This window comes from Leptosomus discolor, chromosome 2 (assembly GCF_034619465.1).
Source record: "Leptosomus discolor isolate bLepDis1 chromosome 2, bLepDis1.hap2, whole genome shotgun sequence".
Lineage (NCBI taxonomy): Eukaryota > Metazoa > Chordata > Aves > Leptosomiformes > Leptosomidae > Leptosomus > Leptosomus discolor.
In genome coordinates, this window is record NC_141392.1 from 52,311,707 (window position 1) to 52,331,299 (window position 19,593).

The 19,593-nt window shown below is 45.7% G+C and overlaps 1 protein-coding gene across 1 annotated transcript; it reads right to left on the reverse strand.

Moving 5' to 3' along the window:
* Positions 1–6,322: 6,322 nt before the first annotated feature.
* Positions 6,323–17,241, reverse strand: LOC104340576 (solute carrier family 22 member 2). The gene is made up of 11 exons (XM_009960326.2): positions 16,831–17,241; positions 14,200–14,303; positions 12,993–13,147; positions 10,617–10,785; positions 9,606–9,720; positions 9,398–9,504; positions 9,065–9,279; positions 8,527–8,635; positions 8,045–8,157; positions 6,901–7,000; positions 6,323–6,407 (listed from the first exon to the last, which is right to left on the reverse strand). Exons 1-11 carry the CDS (start codon positions 17,239–17,241, stop codon positions 6,341–6,343), a joined length of 1,665 nt encoding a protein of 554 aa, XP_009958628.2. The 3' UTR covers positions 6,323–6,340.
* Positions 17,242–19,593: the final 2,352 nt, after the last annotated feature.

The following is a 19,593-nucleotide window of genomic DNA, read 5'->3' on the forward strand; positions in this document are numbered from 1 at the left end:
TTCATGTCATGCAACAGCCTCATACACATGGCTGCACAGATAGGAAGATTGTCTGTATAAATTTTCATGTTTCCTTCCCCAAAGGGGAGAAGTTATATTGCCCTTGGTTACTTAACTGGCAAATGAAAACCCTCATATTCCCATTAACCCAGAAGGAAATGCTGGCGCATAACCCAGAGCATTGCAGTGCTCATCACCCTCTCCCCTGCCCACTGCAATCACTTTCCCCTCTGTCACTTGTGCTCCGAGGATCTCAACTCCGAAGATGATGATGGAGAAAAGCTGAAACCTTCATTTTTAGACCTGGTCAGGACACCTCATGTCAAAAACCACCCATTTTGATGTACAGTTGGTAAGGGAAGGCTTTTGCAGCCCAAATAGAGGTGTGTGATTCAGTGTCCTAAATCATTGTCATTGATTTAAGCCTATTTTGCTCCCAACCAGCTGCAAATCTCAGTTCATTGCATAAGCTCTCTCCCAAAGGGTTTGGCTTCATTTGCACCCTGTTGTCCACCCAGGTTCACGAGTTCTGTCTACCATGGGACATCATGCACATGGGAACAGCCGCTGGGAACATGTATCTGGATTTCCTTTATTCTGCTCTTGTCAAGTTCCCAGCCACCTTCCTCTTCTTACTAACACTGGATGGCATTGGCTGTCACTACCCCTGGGCTGCAGCAAACACGATCGCAGGTGGTACTTGTCTTGTTGTGGCGTCAGTCCAGACAGTGAGTCATGCAAACCTCCCTCTCCCTGTCTCTTGGTTATTGCCCTAGGAAATGGAAAACAATCCTTGCTAACCTGGCCCATGTCAGTATTATGATCCAACAAAGAGAAATACCATAAAAGCTAATGTACGTCCCACCATCAGCATTTATACCAGCTAATGAGAGGCTGGAGAAAAGGCGTGAATTAAATTTCAAAAAAGGCATCAAATCAGATGACTTGTCTGCAGATGCTAGATCATAGAATTTTTGTCCGCAATTTTTGTCTGGCCTAAAATTTGGATTTGAATGCACAATTCAGGTTTTTCATCTAAAAATGCCCATGGTTTCTGTTTCTGAAAAGGAAAAACATATGGACACATGCACACACTTAAACACCATCCGGGTACAGTAAGTGCTTTCTGCACCTACACACCAGCAGTGCTGCTGTCATAAATGTAGGATGTTGAGCAACCAGTGACAGGCACTTGGCTTTTGTTTAGCTAAGCATTCTCTCCAGGGCCACAGTCTCAAAGCAGTGTGTCACTTAAGGGCCACCAAATAAAACATCTTTCCTTTCTCTTTATGGAATACAACTAGACTAAAACCACAGACATATTAGTGTCAAACAACTATCAGTTCATGGGGATACAGGGACAAAAACCACAAAGTGTTATGAAAAAGTGTCATAGGCAAAAATCCCAAAGTGTCCGGACAGTGGAAACTCATTTTAACAAGCAACTGGGAGTGTAGGGGCGGGAGTCCCATGGCCCAGTGGCTGCTGCCTGTGCCAGGGCATTGGGAGCAGCAGTGCCTGAGCGAGCACCTTGCGTCAGGGACGCTGAGAGAGAGGGGGACAGCACAAACTTGTCCCAGCCTGAAAGCCATCAGAAGCCACTGTGCAAAACTACAGAGTATCTTTCTGATAAGCAGATTTCAACGACCAAACAATGCAGCTGCCCTCTGTTCAGTTTTATTGCAAGCACAAAATGGTGTCTCACATAAGCTTTTGGTTAATGCACTGTTTTGTATCATTGATTTCTCCTCTCTGTGACAGCAACCTAGAAAAGTCTCAAGTCTTGGTTATTTACTCAAATCACAAGACAATTGCATATAAATTCTTTGAATGAATCGGAACACCATAGAATCATAAAACAGTTTCGGTTGGAAGACACCTTCAAGGTCATCAATTCCAACCTTTGTCCTAGCTCTACCAACACCACTAAACCCTGTCCCTAAGTACAACATCTACTAGTCTGTTAAACACCTCCAGGGATGGTGACTCCACCACCTCCCTGGGCAGGCTGTTCCAGTGCCTGACAACCTTTTCAGTAAGGAAATTATTCCTAATATCCAGCCTGAACCTCCCCCGGTGCAGCTTAAAGCCATTTCCCCTTGTTCTATCGCTTGTTACTTGGGAGAACAGACTGACCCCCGTCTCACTACAACCTCCTCTCAGGTAGCTGTAGAGAGCAATAAGGTCTCCTCTCAGCCTTCTCTTCTCCAGGCTAAACAGCCCCAGATCCCTCAGCCATTCCTAATATGAGATATACTCCAAATCCTTTACTAGCCTGGTAGCCCGCCTCTGCACCCTCTCCAGCACCTCAATGTCCTTCTTGTAGAGAGGGGCCCAAAACTGCACCCAGTATTCAAGGTGCAGCCTCACCAGTGCCAAGTACAGGGGCACGATCACCTCCCTGCTCCTGCTGACAACACTGTTCCTGATACAGGCCAGGATGCCATTGGCTGCCTTGGCCACCTGATCACACTGCCGGCTCATGCTCAGCCAGCTGTCAATCAACACTCCCAGGTCCCTCTCTGTGTGGCAGCTCTCCAGCCGCTCCTTCCCAAGCCTGTAGCGCTGCTGGGGGTTGTTGTGGCCGAAGTGCAGGACCCGGCCCTTGGCCTTATTGAAACTCATGGAATTGGCCTTGGCCCAGCGATCCAGCCTGTCTAGATCCTCTGTAGAGCTTCCCTACCCTCAGGCAGATTGACACTTCCACCCAGCTGGGTGTCATCTGCAAACTTACTAAGGGTGCACTCCATCCCCTTGTCCGAATCATTGATAAAGATGTTAAACAGGAACAGCCCCAGTACTCAGCCCTGGGGGACACCACTCGTGACCGGCCGCCAACTGGATTTAACTCCATTGACCACAACTCTCTGGACTTGGCCATTCAACTATCATGTGCTGTCCTCTTGAACTTTCATGACAGCAAACTTACTGTTTCCTTAAATTAAATTAAATGAGTGGATCGAGAGCAGCCCTGCAGATGAGGACTTAGGGGTGCCACTGGATGAAAAACTCAACATGGTCCAGCAATGTGCGCTCACAGCCCAGAAAGCCAATCTCATCCTGGGCTGCATCAAGAGAAGTATTGCCAGCAGGTCAAGGGAGGTGATTCTCCCCCTTTACTCCACTCTCATGAGGCCCCACCTGCAGTGCTATGTTCAGCTCTGGGGCCCCCAGCACAAGAAAGACATGGACCTGATCAAGCAGGTCCAGAGTTGGGCCACAAAGAAGATCAAGGGGCTGGAGCACCTCCCCTGTGAGGACCAGCTGAGAGCGCTGGGGTGGTTCAGCCTGGAAGGCTCCAAGAAGACCTTATAGCAGCATTCCAGTACTTAAAAGGGGGCCTAAAGGAAGGATAAGGAGGGACTATTTATCAAGAAGGGTAGTGACAGGACAAGGGTGAATGGCTTTAAACTGAAAGAGGGTAGGTTTTGATTAGGTATTAGAAAGAAATACTTTACTGTGAGGGTGGTGAGACACTGCAACAGGTTGCCCAGAGAAGCTGTGGATGTCTCTCCCTGGCAGCGTTCAAAGCCAGGTTGGATGGGGCTTTGAGGAACCTGGTCTAGCAGAAGGTGTTCGTGCGCACAGCACGGTGGTTGGAACTAGGTGATCTTTAAAGTCTCTTCCAACCCAAACCATTCTATGAAGAACACCTTGACAAAACAACCATGTTAAGATTACAGCCTACAGGCAAGAAGCCTTAAAGAGTCTCTGATACACCACAGAGCCTATGGCCACGTTTGATGGGATAAAATTAGCACCGGAGTCTCCAAATAGCAGCTATGCTGCATGGTGGTGTTTGGATGTTGGTGCTGAGAGCAACAGCAGAGGACAAGAACAGTGCCATGCTGGACCACAACTGCCAGGGAGAAGACCAGAAACTTCGTAAAAGTAAGGAGCAATTGTTTCCAAAACCCAGTTACTGAAGGTTAGTGGGTACCCTGAAACATGGAGATTTAATGTTCTCTTTAGGCACAGTCCTTATGTAATCCTGTTTTTTTAGTAGTTGGGTGAAGGACAGGGTCTTCTCAAAAGGCTGGTCTCACTTTCATTAACCTGGACACAACTCTGTTCAAGTGCTCCCTGGGCTGCCTGGGCCAGTCTGTGTTTGGGCCCTGAAGTATTCCTTCCCAAAGTCCAGGAACAGCCCTGCCAGTGAGCTGGTTTTGCTCCAGCAGTCCCAGGAGCAGTCAAGGTTCAGCCTCTATTAGGGGGAAGGGAAGCTGGCAAACTGTTGTTTTATCTTAGACAGCTTGTCTCATACCCTAGAGGAGAACCACTCCTACTGCACGCCCAGGACACAAAAGCTGTCTTGCACTCTGAGAGCAAGACATATTTCATTGACTTCCCAACTCCAGGAAGCAGTACATGACTGGACAAGGTCACCAACAAGGAAATCAATGAGGCACATTTGCCCTCATGCTCATTAAGGTAGCACCAGAAGTAAATGCCGATATAACTGATATAACTCATAGGTGACTGCAAAAGGAAGGCATGCCAGAGCCTGCCACCTCTGCAGTTCCTGCTGTGGCAGTAGCAGTGCTTGTGGAAAGAAATGCCAGTGTGATGGGTAAGGGTCTTCAGAGTCAGCTTCTGGAGTTAGTCATTTATTCATCCCAGTATTTGCTTTTGCTTGACTTCTTGCCACCTCCCCTATTTTGTTTCTGCAGAGTTTTCAACAGGTTTTGAATCAATGAGCTATAGTAAAGACAGCTGTTCTGACAGATTTCTCTTGTTGCAGAGCAGAGACATCTCTGCAACCACAGCAGGACCTCACTGTCCCTCTTGCCCATCTCAGGACCAGCTTGTTCCACTCTGACCCTGAAGCAAATACTGGGTTTGCAACTGCTCAGGTCAAAGTCATATCATTCCCAATCTGTCCCTACTCTTCTCACAGCAACCTTGCCACAGCCCTGCTTTGCTGGACAGCATGCTTCCCTGCCTTTGAGGCCCTCACAGCAACTGAACATTAACTGGGGCTCAGGACAGTTGAAAGCAAGGGCAAGGTCACTATACTGTCACACCATGAAGCAATCCTGAGGGACTTTCACCCTACCTATGAGAGTCCAGCAACACTTTGCTCAGCTGGGAGATGTCTCCCTGCAGATGATCATTAAAGGGTGGCAGCATCTTGTGTTCTGCTTACAGCATCCTTATTGAAAAACAGTGTTTCCCAGAAGTACTAGAAACCAGCCATACAAACAGCAAAGGGAGCCACAGTACCCTTGTGCGTGTTTTCATCTGCAACCACAAATCTGTTATGGTTGCTTAATGGGATAGACTAGGACATTTGTGGAAGGTGCTGGATATTTCCTGGAAGACCCAGTGTTGTCCCTAATGTTCCCTGAGGCACAGGACTCCTGGCCCAATCCCTGGTCAGAGTCCTGCAATTCCCCAAGCCTGAGCCTGGCTCACTCCAAAGAGGTGCCCCTGGCAGGGCTGCTGCTTACAAACATGTAGAGATAAAGCTTTGTCCAGGCCCCAGTCCCACCCTAAGTCTCCAGTGAAGCAGGACTCTGGTGGGCTCTCAGTCCCTCCCCTGGTGGCTGTAATGCTTTTTCCCTGACTACAGGGAAAAAGTCAAATTTTATTTTAATAAAATTCTGCATGTCTGGTTATGCACACATTTATAATGCTATGGAGGCTTAGCAAAACAGTTTTGCACAAAAAAAAAAAGTATAGATTATCCTCTATGAGGACGATATTTAACAAGAGAAGAAAATTCAGTGGTTACACATTGAAAACTGAACAAGGCTATTACCTTCTGAAGGACTATGAGTCTTCCTCCCATGCACCCCTTTTCATGTCCTGGAGTTGCCACATGCCCATCCTTGTGAGTCTGGGGATAGCCAATAAAATCCCCAATGAGGGCTACTGTGTAAGCATATGGACTCACATGAACACCATAACACACAATAAAAAAAAAAAAGTCTGTGCAGATCTGTTGCAGATTGTAACATGATTGTATGAGTCACCACTGTTCCACAACAGAGGTAAATCTCTGTTATACGGTGCTGCCCCTTTGTAAGGCAAAACAATTCAGACTTCGTGGAGGCTTATGAAGTTTTGTTGGGATGGACTCCACCATCCCCAAGTTAAGATCTGCGCCCATATTGAGGTCCACACAACTAGACCTAAACCATGTTTATATTATAGTGTACAGAGGTGGAAGCAGCTATATAGTTGTAGGGATAATCCCATCAGAAAACCCCAAACATTGTAAATAAAGGATAAGCAAAAAAAAAAAAAAAAAAAAGGCAAAACCTTCAAGAGAGTATTTATTCCAATTTGCCTTTCCGTGTTAGTCCCCTGAAGCTGACTGTACAGAGTTATGCCTTCTTCAGCCATGTGCTACTTCTGATGTTCGGACGTGGAGATAGATTTTTTTGGCCTTTGGAGCACTTTGCCTGCAAGAATAGCAAGATGTGAGCAGCAAACTAGGAATGAAGGTGCTCAGTGAGCACCTAACTTCAAGTTCTTCATTTGCTCTGCCTCTCCCCCAAAGAAAATGAGCATCTAGGTTTGTTCTGACTCCTCAGTTGATACTGGTGCTTCACTCACCACACAAGTAGCTGCTATCAACTTTGCCCTTTTTCAGTTCCACAGTTAGAGTCTTCTTTAAGCACAAATGACATTTATAACGTTGCAGCATGTTTGAGAGACTAGCGCAGTTATTCCCAGGCCAGTAAAGGCCTATGCTGCTTGTTTTCAGAGACTTAGGTAGATGAGTGGTAAAAAGAGAGTCCAAAATCTCTCCAGCTAGAGTCTGGGAATTAACTAGCAACTTCTTGGAAGCATAGGAGGCAGCCAAGTAACCCCTGGGCTTCCCCAAGGAGCCCTGGGAAGGGATTTTGCACAATTTCAAGTGAAAGCTGCTAAAAATTCATCATCCTGACTCACCTGTGAAAGTTTTCAACATCTTCAACAGTCTCAGGCAAAACTCTTCCTTTAGTTTCAGGTAGAAGCAGCACCAATCCACCCGCGATCAAACCAAGAACAGCTTTAAATTGAACAGATGCATGAGGAGCTTGTTAGAATATACCAATTTCCAGCATTTACACCACTTTCTATTGCCTGATATAAAGCACCAGTAAATAGAATTCTATTTTGTTCTTCCAACAAGATGTGCACATCAAGGGTCTACACGCAAAATTGTCATGCCACCTCTGGAGGATGTGGCTGTCATATGGAGACAGCAATGAGCCAAGTTCAGTTGTGAGTTATGCACTGAACTAGGGCATCAGACTGGACAGACAATCCTTCCTTTATGGAGGAAAGAACCCTTCCTAGTGTGAGAGTATACCAGGAAATGCATTCTTTTTTTTCTGCTATTCACTTGAGATTAGAAAATACATTTCCTACACAATGTGACTAACTTCTCCATTGATAATTTCTTTTACCCGCTTTGTACATATTTGGAGTCTATATTTTAAATCTATCAAGCACCCTTCTAAATGTCCTGTCTGTTAAAAACTGCATATTCAAGACATTTTTCTATAAATAAGATACAGAAAGTTTTGCAGATCCTGACTTGAGGGTTCAGGTCACTAGTCTGCAAACACTCATCTTGCATTTATTTACCAACCTCTTTCCAAATAGCTGGAGAATAGCCCGTTAACAGACTGTCAGGAAAGCTGAAGTGTAACAGCTACGCTTGTAGTCCATTAAACAGGCAATTATGTGAAATTCTAGGTTTTGGCTCCTGGACTGAGACAATATACTTCACAGAAGAGCAGTAACTCATCTGATTTGAATCCATCAAACATTAATCTCATCAAAATGTTTCTCAGCTCTTTGCCATCTGTTGAACCTATATTCACCTCTAACTTCCTTTAAAACGCAAGGAACAATAATAAGGGCAAAGGAGACATGAATGAATAAACAAGCTCCAGCTTGTTATAAACTGAAGGCTATGGCTTGCATAGAGAGTAAAAAGCTTCTGCTGAACTTCGAGTAACTTCCTCAGTAGCTTTTCCCTCTCTGAAACTTGGGCCCCACTGCTGCACCCCAGGACCGGCCAGCAAGGAGGTAAGGTGGCACTTACTGAAGACTATCAGCGGCAGATCATGCCAGACTTCCACCAGTCTGTAGACAATGAATGGGACGATGACTCCACCAATATCACACAAGGAGGAGCAGACCATCACCCCGAGGTTCCTGGTTCAACAGCAAAGGGGTCACGTTAGCATCAGAGCACTGCAGATAAAAGGGGACAGATCACAGCTCTGACCCTTGCACAGTACAAATACAAGCACTCTGTGGGAATTCAGATCCCTCATCCACCCCGGTTGTGTCCACTTTCCCTTTATTTCAGTCACATGAATTTTCATCTGCCTGAAAGTACATTTATTTTCTTTATTAAGCCACATTTTTAAAGCATTATAATTGTGCTCCACCTACTTTATGCCCAGCAGTACTTGCGTAGCTCTGAAGTATTTGAGGATAACTTAATTTAGTATAAAATATAACATACACATCGGCCTCAACTATTTGTTTCCAGGCCAATGGGGAGGAGGATGCACCTACCTGATGTATGTTGGATACAGTTCAGTGTTTACAAAGCAAACCATTTCAAAAGCCATTGTGATTCCCATTCTCCCAATGCAAGCAGCAACCACTTTTAGCCAATGCATGTCTGCAGAAAAAATGCATTCGACACATTTAAAAGTATCCCAATGATTTAATACACCAGTATTATCTTAGGGGGACCTCTGATCTCATGTCACTTGATATTTTTAAGGGGCCTTGTTTCACATGTGTGAATGAAGGAGTGGGAACAGTCAGCACACACATGAGCTGTGGCCCAGGAGCCCTCCCAAAGTGCACAGGGGACCCAGGTGCTTTGAGATTTATTATTAGCAGTCCTACAAATCAACCTCATTTTATTTCTGCAGCATGAGGACCACCACTAAAGGTCAGCACCCAATGGCAGGCGTGTGTTTGGGAACATTCGGGCCTGGACCTCAGGGAAAGGGAGAGAGGGAGAGATGGGTGCTCTTCCCAGGGGGCAGCACCAGGGTTGGAAGCCAGCACCAGGGTTGGAAGCCACCACCAGGTGACTCACCTTCTGGGACCAGGGCTGTAACAAGGCAGGCAGCTCCAGCCACCAGGTTTGACGCAGCCCAGGGATAGCGCCGCCCAACACGGTCAATGGTGACAATGATGATGAAGGCAGCTGGGAACTCCACAAGTGCAGAATAGAGGAAATCCAGATACATATTCCCAGCCGCTAGTCCCATGTGCATGATGAGCCCCTGGTAGAGGATGGAGCTTGTGAACCTGGACAGAGAAGAGCATCCCGGCTTCGTTAGTCAGTCAGAGAACAGAGGTTCCATGTCCTGCTGAAGCCTTCAAAATCAGAGCTTCAAGAAACAGCTCTCCACCATTATCCCCTTACCAGTTGTACATCAAAATGAGTGTGTTTTTTCTCATCTGTGGTGTCCTGACAAGGTCAATGAATGAAGGACTCTGCTTTCCACCATCTTCCTCTTCAAATTTAATATCCTGCAGAAGAGCCAGTATGAAGTATAGTAAGTTTCCACTGGGAAGAACTGATGGAAGATACTGTTGTGATGCTTACATGCGCAAGCAAACCCTGAGCTCACCTCAAAATGGGAAGGCATCTTCTTCCGATTTTTTTTGGCCATATCACTGACAATTTTCATAGCTTTGTCATTTTTCCCTTGAGATATCAGCCACCTGGGAGACTCTGGGAGGCACCTACAATGTGAGTGGATACTATTATATACCAAAACAAAACCCACATAGGACTTCCATGTATGGAGACTGTGGGGTGCTTTGGTTCAATAGAGGCAGGTGGGGTTTTTGTTTGGTTGAGTTTTGTGTGTTCCTCCCCCCGCATCAGGAAAAGTAGTATATCCCACTGCTGAAATGGGAAGAGGAGCAGCTGTGGTAGTGACTGTAGTCAGAGATGAGTTTACTAAAGATAAATCAGCGTAGGACTTTGAACAAGACTAGTGCTATCATCTTACTCATCCTCTTCACCAGAAACCGGATCCTCTTAGGGAGTCATTTTCCAGTTGTGCCATCACAGGTTAAGTAGTAGTAAGTAAGCTAGAATTGGCTTACCAATTCACAAACATGGAAAAAGGAAGACAACAAATGTCTTTCTACTTTTCCTAATCTCTAGACCCATCCAAACAATTTCTCAAATCCAAAGCATTCAAAATGGGAAAAAAAAAAAACAAACAATTAAAAGAGAATAAAATCCCAAATAAAGGTGAACCCATGTGCCTTTTTTTGGTTGGACCACAAAAAGCTGCAACTTTTTTGCCTTAGAAGAACATGTAAACAACCTGTTACAGTTACGTTAGCATTCAATAATCTCTCAACCACCATCTTTTCAGCATAGGATCCACTAAATTATATCAAGGCATTTTTCCTTTATGAAAGGCACCACTGTCTCCAGGTGCTTTTCAAAGTGGTCTTTCTTTTAAACAGAAGTCAGCATCCTATTTCCCTGTCCTTTTGGCTGTGTATCTCCTCTTTGCACTAAGAGGTGCACACAACCAAAAAGCAGTGCCAAATTTCCCTCAGGAAGCAGGAGAAACTGTTTTTTTGGGTGGTGGGCAGAGGTACAACAAAAGCCCATTTACCAGTAGTAAAGCAGGAAGAAGCAGCTCGGTAGGGTGACGGTGAGCTGCAGCCACCGCCAGTGAGGGATGGCATAAGCGATGCCATCAAAGACCAACAACCCAATGGAGAAGGCCATCTGGTAGAGGATGCCCACCATCCTCCGGTACTTTGGACCGACAACTTCCGTCACTGCAAACACACACAGAGACAGGTGAATGACAGCTCAGCCATGACCGCTCAGTGCAGCAGTAACCTGCTCTGCAGGGAAGCTAGAAGACCAATGCTGTGTTAGCACCCTGAAGAAACAGTCTTGGTAATCCTGGGCTTAAAGCCTCTAGACAGAAGTCCCCTGTTGTTCACAGAGGAAGGTTTGCTTTTCTGTCACCCAAGCTCTCAGCAGAGGAGAAAACACTGCTCCTGCTCTTACACTGGCCTAAGGCATCCATACCGTCCATTGTTGTGGAAGTCTCTGTGTAAATCAAACATTCTTCAAAGTGCACAGACAGATTTTTTTATAAAACCTAATGCCAGCCTGCATAATGTCTCCAACCCAATAACAAACTAGAATACTTTGTTTTCTAAATGCACCTTTTTTAGCCTGCGTCTCACTGCAAGTATATAAGAAACCTTTGTACCATGGGCTGGCATGCAGCTTCCCCGTCAGGATGGATGGCTTCACAACTCATCTGCACTTTGCAACTGTACATCACGGGCTAGCCCCACAGCTTGTCTTGTCAACACAGAGCTAAAAGTAACTATTAAAGCAGGCAGGCACAACCCTTCTCAAAATTTTGCATCCAGTTGTGTGATTTCGAGAAAGCAAACTGATTAGAAAAAGAACAAAAAGCAACTTATTTTGCTTTTTTGCAACTTTATTTGGCAACTGGAGGAAGTACTGTGTTTTGGAGCCATGGATTAGCTAATGTTGCTTGGCTAAACCATGCACAGAGACAAAGACATCTCCTTGGACTGAGCCAAAAGCAGTTGAAAGGTAGGCAAATGTCCCAGGGAGAACGATAACAAGGTTGACTCTGTCCTTGTACCCTTCCCTGAGCATTTGTTATAGGCCACCTTCAGGGAGGTGATTTAAGTTTAAACGGGCTTTGGGGCTGATCCTGGGTGGCTTCTCTCTCATGACAGAATTTCAAGGACAATCCAGAAGTAATAAGGTATAATTGAGGGAAAAATATCAGGACAAGGCAAGTTATTGTCCTGAGATTTTACATTCTAAAATGGCATAAAGCTCCTCAGAAGAGGTGACAAAGATTTCATTTGTGCCACAAAAACATTTAAGAGGCCAAGCAAGTATCTAGAATATGCATATGAGGGAACAATCATCTTGGTAGAAGATGGTCTGGACTATGGGCTAGATGTTTTTATTTTATTTATATCAAACATCTGGATAACTGCATTAGCGAAATGTCCCCACTAAAAGATTTAACAATTTAGAGCACTGACATTTACATTTTTACCACCATCACAGCTAAATGGATCACTCAGAGCTATTTGGTAGAGCCACCTGCCATCCTAGTCCTGATAATGCTCTATTGGGCAGCATTTAGATTTATTTGTTGGTTTGGTGATTGCTTGGTGTTGGGTTCTTTGTTGGGGTTTTTTGGTGGTTTTGTTTCGTTTTTGCGGGAGCCTGAACTCCACACCAGAGAAGTCCGAGAAGCCTCAGGCAGCTCTGCCACACACCAGAAAGTGGTCCTGAGCTGGCCCCTACCCTGCTGCCACGCAGCCGTGCTTCGCCCCTAGACACGATCAGCGCTGGGAGAAGCACCAGCACAGCCTGGCTCCTCGCATTGCTTTGCAATCCCCTGGGTTGGCCTCCACTCAGACAAGTGCACAGATATCCAAGCAGCTTGTCTTTTTCTCAGCAAGTACATGCTATTCTTTGGTTATTTTTAGACTGTAAAGCCTCTTGTTTGCCCTTTAATGTTCTTTGTGTCATAAAAGTGCCTCCAATTTTCCCCACCCTCTGCCTACTTTTTTAATGGCCTCCTCTGTCAGCACCCTGTCTGTGACTCAGCTGGAGTGGCTGCCATCTGCCTTTGGGCTGTCACCTTCCCCACCTGGTGCCCAAGGGGAGGCAGGGGAGCCTGGGGGCCCAGATCTGCAAAGGGCAGCTGCACTGCAGGGGAAAGCCTATTTTAAGGTAACAGCCCTAACGCATCACCGCTTGCTTGATCTTTGAAGGCTACCGTTGCTTCTCCCTAATGACAGCGCTTCAAAAAATCCTGCGGAGTCAGAGAGAGAAAATTCCTTGATATCAGCTTGCATATAAGATTTTTAAAAGCCATGGGAGGTGGTTTTTAAATGGCTTTTGCTTGGGTTTTTTTTTTCTCTTCATCTTCTGCAGCCAGTCTTGCTTGTGGGAAAAGGTCTGAACTCACCCAGGATGTATCCTGCTGTCCAGCAGCCCTTGCTGACCAGCCCTTGCAAGAAGCGGAATATGACTATCCACAGGTAGGAGGGCACGAAGACCAGAAGGATTCCACAGACAACGTTTGCAAGAATTGTATTTAAGAGGCAAAATTTACGGCCAAACCTGGATTGGAAGACAATACAAGTAAAGCAAACACTAGCCAGGAAAACATAGGTGTTTTAAAGAAGCAAAAGCTTTGTGCCTCTTTGGAAAAAATCCAGCTTGTTATACAAGGGATACATGCACACTGACTTTTATTCTTAGCCCATTACTCACTTATCTGCTTTCCAATTCCCTGAGAAATTACAGTGTCAATTGCTCTGCAGTTCCACATAGACTTCCAGGCTTCTCAGAGGAAGAGAAACTTCCTAAGTTAAAGAGCTGCAATAGTCCCATATTCACATATATTTGGGCCGTGACTTATCTCTGAATTTCAGAATAGGCAGCTTAGTAATTTGTTTTTTATAATGTCATGAAAAGTAAGTAAAGGTTAATATTATTATTCTGATATGTCTGCATACACCGCGGTAACAGATTTATATACCCCAATGTTAATCCTAACAAATCTTATCTATATGGATCTTACTGTGAATGGGCTGCATTTCACAGCTGAGGCTGCTCAGAGCCTGCTGTATTAACAGTCTCTAGGCAGGAGGGGACCAAGGGGGAATAAGGGCTTTCAGGTACCAGAACTTGTTTCTTTTTAACTTTGGTCACCTGGGCAAGGGTGGTGCCTCTGCTAGCTCTGAATGGGGGTGCTAAGGATGCCAGGACACATGGATTTCCAAACCGGCACTCCTGCTTTATCTATCTGGTAATCTTTGCAGCTACTATTTCCAAGTGCCTCCAAAGGAAGCAAGGTGTTTCTAAGCTCCAAACTAGCATTTCCTGGCTTTGGTTAACACCCCCAAGCTGTTGGGCATGTGGTCCTAAAACAGTCCTCACAGGCTCTGCAGGACTCGCAGGGCAGGAGAAATTCGTGCAAACCACCAGGTATGACCTAAGAGACAGAGTACTCGCTCTTAATACTGTGCCTGAACGTCCAGGTGGTTGACCTTAATTCGAGAAGAGCAGAGGTGATACCAGTTGCACAACTTCTCTGTGCCTTTACCTGAGCTTAGCTGCTGAACACTGATAAGGGAGGGCAGAGGGTTTTACTGTCAGCCCACACATACCTGTCTGCTATGTAGCCAATGTTTACGGAGCCAATAAAAAACCCAGCGTTCACAGAAGACTGAAAGAGGTCCAGCTTCCAGGAGTCCTCACACACCAGGTTAAACTAAAAGAGCAACCACGGTTAGAAACAAAAGAGTGAAATGAGGGGCTGGCTTACACCTGCAAGTCTCCTTTACTTCAGTTAAAGATTTAAACTTGTTTCTGGGTCAATGCCTCTTTTATCAGCATTCAGAAACCCTACTGACTTAATTAAGTGTCCAACTCTAAAAACAGGACCTAGCCCTTGTGCAGTTTCCCGGTATTTCCTATTCATGTCTCATCTCTTGTTACTGGAAAGAACATAACTGAGTTATTACCTGTCGAGATAAGGACCCTAATTTGTGTTAGGCCTTGTTGACCAAATCAGCACAGACCTGATCATCACCATGGGCTTTTCAAACAGCTTTTTTTTTTGTGGCCGGTTGTGAACATCTCTAAGCAGTTCTGGTTGCCTCATGCCCTTGTATGCCACAGTAGTCCCTGCAAACCCCTCAGGACTAAGGGTGATGCCTTCACTAACAGTATGCTAGATGCTGAAGCCTACCTACCTTGTCCTGCTTCCCATGGAACACCAGCTCTCTGAAGGAGAGTGGGAGGAGGTATCTGCATCTGCCCATGAGGCCACAGCATTTTCTTTCTGCTCTGGCTTTTTGCCTAGCTACACTCTCCTACAGCCTAACCTTCCAGGAGACCAGGCATTTTGCACCAGGGCCAAGCTTTATGCCACATGGGCGCTCACATGTATTTGCCATCTGGCCTTAGTTTTCATATCTTCCTTAAGTAAATAGTGCTGGTCTCTTTTCACAGGTAATCAATGACAGAACAAGAGGGAATGGACTCAAGATGCACCAGGGTAGGTACAGGCTTGACATTAGGAAAAATTTTTTTCACTGAAAGGGTTGTCAGGAATTGGAACAGGCTGCCCAGGGAGATGGCTGAGTCACCATCCCTTACTGTGTTTAAAGATCGTTCAGATGTGGTGCTTGGCGATATGGTTTAGGGGTGTACTTGGTAGAGTGGGGTTGGTGGTTGGACTTGACGATCTCAAAGGTCTTCTCCAACCTTAATAATTCTATGATTCTATGATAATAAGTTAATCTAAAAAACCTGTCCTAATGTGACTGAGAATCCCTTCCCATCCTGCTGGTAGCTGGGTTTATTCAAAGCTATGCATCTCTAATCAACATAAACCCAGATACTCCTCCTGATGCTCTGTGAGGGTTCTCATGAGGATATTCTTCCACGTGTCAATTTTTCCTTTGAGCAAAGTAACACTCCTTACTCTGCACTATCCTTTCCCTCGCTCGGCTGCCAGAGCAAGGGACAACAGAGCCTGAGAGCCTTCATGGAAATGGTCACATCCAGAAGCAAAACACATTGCCAAAAAGCACACAGAGGCATGTGACATTTCTGGTTACCCTGTGAAGGAAGCAACCCAAGGGCCTGGCCTTGCACCACCTTCAAGAAGAAAAGGGAAGACAACTAATGTGAAAGCGTGACTGTACAAATCCACACAGACTGCAAGTTTTCAGCTTCCCAGAATCTCAAGAGATCATGGTAAGGGCATCTGGACCACAGCATCTGCTCAAGTGTTTTGCAGCAAGATGTGCCTGCTGCGCTGCTGCTTTGTAGAAGTTCTGGGTCACCCTCTGTTTGAAGTGTCTCACTTCCTCCCTTTAGTAACACACAGCCCATACTTTGCTGAAAGAAGTACACATACAGTAGACTGTCTAAAAGTCTAGCTCCAACCTTTTACAAAACTATAAACGCTGAGGGTGCTGGAACACAGAATTTATCTGCTCCTGTGTTTGTGTTAGATGTGGGGGGGGGGGAAAGCCCTGACTTTCACCGTCTCTAAAAATTTGGTGGAATTTTCTGTGACGAAATCAAGTTTGTCATCCCAGATACTGATTTATTTTTAAAGTTAAAGCACCTAAAACCCCAAAGTACTCTAAGTAGCTTAAGTAAAATTTTCGGTTTATTCACACATCTTCTGAGGACACAAAACAGCCATTGGCTTTTCTGCAGTTTATTCCTGTGGGATACTGTGGGAGGTGATTACCTTTTCCTTCACCCATAGTCACTCAATCATATTGGAAACAAACTTTAAAAGACTTTCTTCATTTAAAAAAAAAAAAAAAAAAAAAAGGAAAAGAAATCAAGACCTTCATATCTGGGCCCTGACCCCAGAAAGACTGGGAGCTCTGTGCAGTGCACCCGCTCAGGGATCGACCAGTTTTGTTTGCAGCACTGTGAGTTGCTGCTCCCTCACAGACACTGTTTACACACCTCCACCAATCGGACCTCTCATCTGACAGGAGTTTCATTTGGAACTGAACTTTATCTACCTGGGGACTTATTTGCTGAGATATGTTTTGCTCCCCAGCTGGAAACATAAACCTCCCGAGCAGCCAAGGCACTGCTTCACAGCAAGGACAGAAGGAAGATGACTTGCAAAGCACCTGGCACAAGCTCACAGCGAGAGAGGATCCCTCATGCAGGTAAGCTGACCAAGGCTACACCAACCCACTCCCACGTCCCTCAGCTTGTCTGTAACACGGGAGACAAGGTAAAGGGGCATTCGTTTTTACCTCAGTCACAAGAGAGGTCCCCGGGTAGTCATAGACCCAGCCGTCCCGGCAGGGACCGAGGGGGACAGTGCTCTGGTTGCTCACGAGGCTGCTGAGGGGGTCGATGCAGCTGACGCCTGTCGCGTTCCAGTCCACCTCGTACCTCCTGCAGCGGCTGCTGAAACCGGCTCCATGGCCGCCCCACTCGGGAACGGTGTGATTCAGCTGCTCTTCCAGGCTCCAGCCACACCGCTGGCTCAGCTCAGCCACCCCAGGACTGAAGCAGCGATGCTCAGGGATGAACCCAAAGAAGACGACACCCACATACACTGGGGTGAAGGCAGCAGAAAGCAAACACAGGAGAAAGAAGGTTTGCTTCTGGAACCTGTCAAATTCTCCAACACACTCCAAAATGTCGTCTAGGGTTGGCATTTTGGCATCAAAACCACCCCAAAAACCTCATCTAGGTCTTCTCTGCAGCACTGATATATTTAGTTGGCAGCAAAGCTATTTAAGTAACAAAGACATTTGACCAAAAGTCAAGACTAACTCCATAAATTATTAAACTACATGTTGCAAGATTTACTTTTTAGGTTTCATTTGAAATTGGACCTTAATTCACCCAGGGAGAATTTGCATTTAACCCCTAGTCAGAGCACATATGTTCCTTTTCTCCAGAAAACGTGCTAACAGCCATAGCACTTTGTTGTTTGGTGGGTTTTTTTATTAGCCAAAACAGCTCCTCAAAGAAGAGGCACTTTAAGAAGCAAGTGGAGATGGAAAACTCTACCAACACGCAAGCAAATGAAAAGTCTAGTGTAGCATGGAAACAAGGCTTATCAGCCAGGTTCAATAAAGAATAGGTAAGTAAGTAAGTACACTGTGAAACAGAAGTGTCTCTACATTGAGCTATGTACTAGTAAAGGAATAGCTTTCCTGCAAACTCCAGTATTGTGTGGCTCACCCCTGCAGCCACCCTCACTCCCCACACACCTCCATTTCCAAGGAAAACCTCTCCCACTTACATCAGGGAACACAATTTTCACCTGACCATATTTTTGCATTAACACAAAAGATAAACAGCATTCACTAAGGAATTACGCACTGGTAATAGCTTTGGGAAGTCATAATATAAAATATTTACAGCCAAAATGTCTATTTCTTACCATAGAAGACCTGTAAGACTCTAGGTAGAATTCATTGTGGGACACCCTCAAAAAAAATCCAGTTATATCAGGCTCCAATGATACTTTGTGCTGTCTATGGATAAACACTTGCCACTCCAACACCTTTTGCTGACAACAGCTGCTTCCATCAGAAAGAAAAGCATAGGTGAAGGCAACATTTTAAAGACAGAAAAAAAAAAAAAAAAAAAAAGAGAAAAAATGGTCTGGAAAGAACTTGCACAGTTTAAGCAACAAGGCAAAAAAACTGAAGACATCCTCTAAACACACTCAAAAAACCAAACCAGGTTAGGCGGTCATTCTAGCCGAGGGACAGAAACAGAACCAGTTTGTCACCGAGTCTTGCTACCCGTCAGCTGTCAGAGCAACAGTAGCCTAACCAGCTATGGAAGCTGCTTCATGGACCAGCACTCTAAGATCATTCCCTGTATCACATAGACATGCTGTCCTAGGTTACAGTGTAAAATGTGCTCTCAAAAAAAAAAAAAAAAAAAAAAAAAGTATTCTATTACCATCTTCAGGAGCTGTTGAGACCAGGTGGGGCGGTGCTCCCTGCCTCCCCCCTCTGGACTATCTCCTGTTAATGGGCACAACAATGCCTTATCGCCTGACCCAGCGATAACTCGCTCCTGGGCTATCTCCTGTTAATGGCCCATCAAGGAACTGCCTCACGACTCCCCATCCCATTGTGAGATGCTCCGCCCGGGGGGGGGAAGGAGCCAAGCAGTCCATGCCAAGTAAAAACGGAGATTTCGAACACCCTAGCAGCTTTTCTTCCACTGGATTCCCAGAGGAGTTTTTCCCCTCACTGGAGTTCCAGAGGACAAGAGCTACCTGCCGACCACTGGACCTTCGGAGGAAGACCAGACTCTTTTACCTGATCGCTGCTTCCACAGAACTGCATCCACCGCTTCAGGAGGACTGCAGCCAGCATCTTATCGGACTGCTACTGCCACCCTAACAGGGTGGCAGGTTGTATTTTCTGACTCTGTCAGTGTAAACCAGTGGGTTGGTTTTTTTTTTTTCCTGCCTTGTGTTATATATATATATATTAGTAAAGAACTGTTATTCCTATTCCCCATATCCTTGCCTGAAGGCCCGTTAATTTCAAAATTATAATTTCGAGGGAAGGGGGTTGCATTTTCCATTTCAAGGGAGGCTCCTGCCTTCCTCAGCAGACACCTGCCTTTCAAACCAAGACCTATGCCCTCTCCTCTCCTGTCTCCTTTTCTCAGGCAGGAACGGCTGAAGCAAGGTAACAAGAACTCCTCTCCCGCAGCCACTTACAGCTGTGCTACCCCACGCCCAGCACAGCACCACCCCATGCCAGACTTTCGCTTTGGTGACTGTAGGGGCTTCGTGTGGAGCTGGGGAGGGGGATGGACACACACGAGTGCACGCAGCCACCACCCTTACAGGCAGCCCCTGCAGCCTCCCTCAACAGCAGGATGTGTGCAAGTCAGCTGAGGCCAAAGAAGCTGAAATCAAAGCCTGCCTGGGAAGCGGGTGAAGTTTGAAGCCATTACTCTGAATCTTAAAAACACACCCAAAAAACCTCACATTACTTCTTTCCTAGTGGTTTTAACCAGTTGGTAATGGT